This window comes from Capsicum annuum, chromosome 11 (assembly GCF_002878395.1).
Source record: "Capsicum annuum cultivar UCD-10X-F1 chromosome 11, UCD10Xv1.1, whole genome shotgun sequence".
Lineage (NCBI taxonomy): Eukaryota > Viridiplantae > Streptophyta > Magnoliopsida > Solanales > Solanaceae > Capsicum > Capsicum annuum.
Genome location: NC_061121.1, coordinates 82,692,550 through 82,697,504, shown reverse-complemented (window position 1 = coordinate 82,697,504; position 4,955 = coordinate 82,692,550). Strand labels below are relative to the sequence as shown.

General features: G+C 34.3%; 1 protein-coding gene across 1 annotated transcript in view; it reads right to left on the bottom strand.

Moving 5' to 3' along the window:
* The window catches only part of LOC107846873 (protein terminal ear1 homolog), an 8,370-nt gene extending 7,307 nt beyond the window's left edge, over nucleotides 1–1,063 (bottom strand). The window contains exon 1 of the mRNA XM_016691141.2: nucleotides 34–1,063. Coding sequence (XP_016546627.1) covers nucleotides 34–712 — 679 coding nt within the window. The 5' untranslated portion in view covers nucleotides 713–1,063. The remainder of the gene's footprint in view (nucleotides 1–33) is intronic.
* Between the last annotated feature and the right edge of the window lie 3,892 nt (nucleotides 1,064–4,955).

Here is a 4,955-nt window from a genome sequence, read left to right as displayed (position 1 = left end):
CCTTAATTAAAAGCTATAAAGAAATGAACATACCAAAAGCTTGAAATATATCTCTAAGAGAAGCAGTAGAAGTTTCAGAGGCCAAATTGAAAATAACAAGTGTCCCTTGGTTATTGCCATCAGGAAGAGCAGAAGTCACAGGGAAAGTGAACTGAGCCCAAACAGCTCTACCAGAAATGAGTCCACGCGCCGGGGGAGGAAGTGGAGGAACGATTAAAGGCATGGAAATTGGATTGAGAGTGTCATAATAATGCCTCCTTAAACGCATCTGTTGCTGCATGTGCTGTTGTTGAATCTCCATCAACGCCGCTTGCGCGTGTCTCAAATCATAGAAATGAACCGTTACAATCCCTTCCCTTATCCTTCCCATTTGCACTGCTCTAACATCCCCAAAAACTTCTAAATCCCTTCTAATAATAGACTCACTCACATCAACAGGGACCATACATAACAACAAAGTCCTTGTACACATTGAACTTGGTGGTGGCAAAACTGGTGTAGCCATAGGTGGGTTTGCACTAACGTATGCCGGCGGGAGATGGTACGGAGGTGGAGGTGGTGTTGGACATGAGTAAGGGTAGTAAAATTGATTAGGAAGTACAGGCAAAGAATTGCTATTGTTGTTGTTGTGGGGTTGGATAAATGGATATCTTGGTATAAATTCTTGAGCTCTAGGATCAAGATTTCCATGAATCATACCATTTTCATCCATTTTTCGTTGAAAATATGAGATAGGGTTTCTCTAACTTACGTTCAAAAAGAGTAGAAAAAGTTCTCCGGCTATATATTTTACTGGTTGCACCTTATATGGTGGGTGGGGGTACAGTAGACACAATAGTAGAAGAAGATGATCTCTGTAGACTTTTTCTTTGAGAAATAAAACAACACTTGCAAGTCTTTTTTTGTTTTTGCTTACTAGATCTTTCTCTCTCTAGAGTCTATGGTCTGAAGCAGAGTCTATACACTGGAGTCTCTAGGGTCTCGTCCATGTACATCTCTGAGAGAGAGAAAGAGAGATGGAAATAAATTCAACTATGTTAAAAAGAACAAACGAGACGACTAATGCACGACAATCTTTTCAACCAGATTTTTGCAAAAAATGTCTTGGGAATCTCAATCATATTTACATAAATGTCCCCATTACTAAGTAGGAACTTTTGGATTTATTTTAGTAGTAATTGAACTTACTCGATATAATTATCACTTTATCTAGAGTAGGAGTATAACATTAATTTAATTTTAAAATGTTATTAAACAAGAAAGAAGAATAAAGAGAGTGATTCTTATTTCTTCTCTCGAGTAATGATTTACAATGAAATAATTCCTTCTATTTATAGGGAAAATTTACCTCTAATTTCACACTAAAAGACAAATACATCAAATCTTGATAGACATCAAATAGATCTTGATAGATTTTGATAGACATTCACTATAATTGATATATATCATAACACTCCCTCTTGAATGTCTAATAATACGCATATAGGTTGTCTCATTAAAAACCTTATTCAGTGGGACAAATTCTCGTAAGGGAAAAAGAGTACAGTGCGTATTAACTCCCCCTAATAAGAACATCCTTGAATCGTTGTATTCCGATCTTGTGCACCATCTTCTTAAAAGTTGCAGTTGGAAGAGAGTTGGTGAATAAATCAACCACATTGTCACTTGAACGAATTTGTTGTACGTCAATATCACCATTCTTTTGGAGCTCATGTGTATAGAAGAGTTTTGGCGAAATGTGCTTCGTTCTATCTCCTTTTATGAATCCACCTTTCAGTTGTGCTATACGTGTTGCATTATCTTCATATAAAATTGTGGGTACTTTGCCACATTTTTCTCGAATGAGATGTATTATGGACCTCAACCACACACACTCTCGGTTTGCTTCATGAATAGCTATAATCGCAGCGTAATTCGATGAAGTAGCTACGATAGACTGCTTTATTGATCTCCAAGATATGGCAGTACCCCCACATATGAATACATAACCTGTTTGAGGTCGAGCTTTATGCGGGTCAGATAAGCACCCAGCATCAGCATAACCAACAAGATCAGAACTGCAATCTTTAGAATAAAATAAGCCTATATCAGTAGTCCCCTTTAGATACCGTAATATGTGTTTAATCTCATTCCAATGTCTTCTAGTAGGAGCAGAACTATACCTTGTTAGCAAATTTACTGAAAAGGCAATATCAGGCTTTGTAGTATTTGCAAGATACATTAGTGCACCAATTGCACTAAGATATGATATTTCAGGACCAAGGAGTTCCTCATTCTTTTCTTGAGGTTGGAATGGATCCTTATTCACATCAAGTGATCGAACAACCATCGGAGTACTTAATGGATGTGCTCTATCCATATAAAATCATTTCAACACCTTTTCTGTGTACGCAATTGATGGACAAAGATACCGTTTGTCAAATACTCAATTTGCGAACCAAGACATAATTTTGTCTTTCCGAGATCTTTCATCTCAAATTCTTTCTTTAGGTAATCAATTGTCTTTTGAAGCTCTATTGGTGTTCCAATAAGGTTTATGTCATCGACATAGACAACAAGTATAACAAACTCTGATGTTGTTTTCTTTATGAAAACATATGGGCAAATTTCATCATTGTATAACCTTCTTTAGATAAATATTCACTAAGACGATTATACCACATGCGTCCAGATTGCTTCAAACCATACAATGATCTTCGCAATCTAATGGAATACATTTTTTGAGGCTTTGAACTATATGTTTTCAGCATTTTAAATCCTTCGAGAATTTTCATGTATATCTCATTATCAAGTGATCCATATAGATAGGCTGTTACCACATCCATTAAATGCATTTCAAGTCTCTCATGGACAGTGAAACTAATAAGATAACGCAATGTTATTGCGTCCACAACTGGTGAACATGTCTCATCATAATCGACACCAGCCGTTATGAAAATTTTTGTACAACAAAGCGTACTTTATACCTTTGTATTTCATTTTTCTCATTTCTTTTACGCACAAAGACCCATTTATAGCCAACAGGCTTAACACTATTAGGTGTTTGAGTTATAGGTCCAAAAACTTCACGTTTGGCAAGTGAATTCAATTCAGATTGAATTGTTTCTAGCCATTTTGGCCAGTCATTTCTTTGTCGACATTCTGTGACAGACCAAGGTTCAAGATCCTCGCTATCTTGCATGATTTTCGTTGCAACATTGTATGCAAAGACATGATCCACTATTATTTCAGATCGATTCAAATTAGTTTCAACATCACTTGAATTTATAGATAGTTCCTCATTTTCTTGAGTCTCAGGCTCATTGATTCCTTTAGGAATATCAACATTACTCAAATCTTGAGCTTTCATATGAGGATCTTTCGCAGTGTCATCTTGACCATTTGTTTTTCTTTTTCTAGGATTTCGATCCTTAGAACCTAATGGTCTGCCACGCTTCAAGCGTGCTTTAGATTCATTAGCTATGACACTAGTGGATGGTCCTTTAGAGACATCAATTCGAATTGGGACTTTCTCTGCAGAAATATGTGATTTAGTGATCCTTTTCAAATCTGTAAATGCGTCTGACATTTGATTTGTAATTCTCTGCAGATGAATTATCTTCTGTACTTCTTGCTTACAAATAGAAGCACGTGGATCAAGATAAGATAGTGATGGATTTTTCCACGAGAAGATAAAACTCAGTTCAGTATAGTTCTTGAAACTTTTTGCTTGATATTGCTGCTGTAATAGCACATTCGAGGCATGAAAAGTGTAGAGCGTCTTTTCCATCATATCATTATCATTGATCATATCTCTACATAGTTTCAATTGAGAAGAAATTCTGAACATGACAAAATTGTATTCATGAACAGACTTATAGTCTTGAAATATAGATACATCCACTCATATCGTGCTTTCGGTAGGATGACCACTTTAAGTGGTCAAACCTTTCTTTTAGGATATTCCACAGTACGAGTGGATCTTAGTAGTAAGGTACTCAATTTTCAGAACTTCGTCAAGATGATGATGCAGAAAAATCATAGCCTTAGCACGATTTTGACTAGATGCTGTATTTTCATTCTTTATGGCGTCTCCAAGACCCATAGCATCTAGGTAGATTTCAGCATCCAACACCCATGAATATAGTTCTTGCCCGAACTTTGAAGGGCAACGAACTCACACTTCGTAAGATTGTTAGCCATATGGAAAAAAAGAAGAAAAATAATAATACCTTAGCCTTCAAATTTGAGACGGTAGAGTCTCGTGCTGATAACGTGTTATAAAACAAGAAAGAATAAAGAAGAAGAGTTGAGAGAATAAAGAGAGTGATTCTTATTTCTGCTCTTGAGGGATGATTTACAATGAAGGAAGCCCTTCTATTTATAGGGGGAATTTGCCCCTAGTTTCACACTAAAAGAGAAATACATCAAATCTTGATAGATCCTTATAAACATTCACTATAATTGATATATATCATAACATAAAGAAAATATCTTTTCCATTTCATATCTGGAGTAATATTTTTTCTTTAATGTCCTTCTTTAAAAAAGTATAAATAAAATTATTACTTTTATTAAGTTATCTTATGTTCTTTTTGACAAGCTATTTATGTGTTTATTTATTAATCAGGAAATTGCATGTCATACACTCAAATATAGGTGGCTTTAGATATTTGATCCCAAGAAGAAATGTCTTTACAAAATAACCTTCATTACTTTTTAAGTATAGTAAAAGTATCATTTTGCCCCTCTACACCTCAAATATATTTTTTAAACTTTCCATACTTATTTGTCTGTCAAATTTTATTTTTTATTATTTTCACTTTTTTATTTTTTCCTTTAATTTTATTATTCTATTTTTTATTATTTTTAATTTTTTATTTTCTTCTTTAATTTTATTATTTTATTTTTTTATTTTTTCCTTTAATTTTATTATTCTATTTTTTATTATTTTCACTTTTTATTTTTTCCTTTAA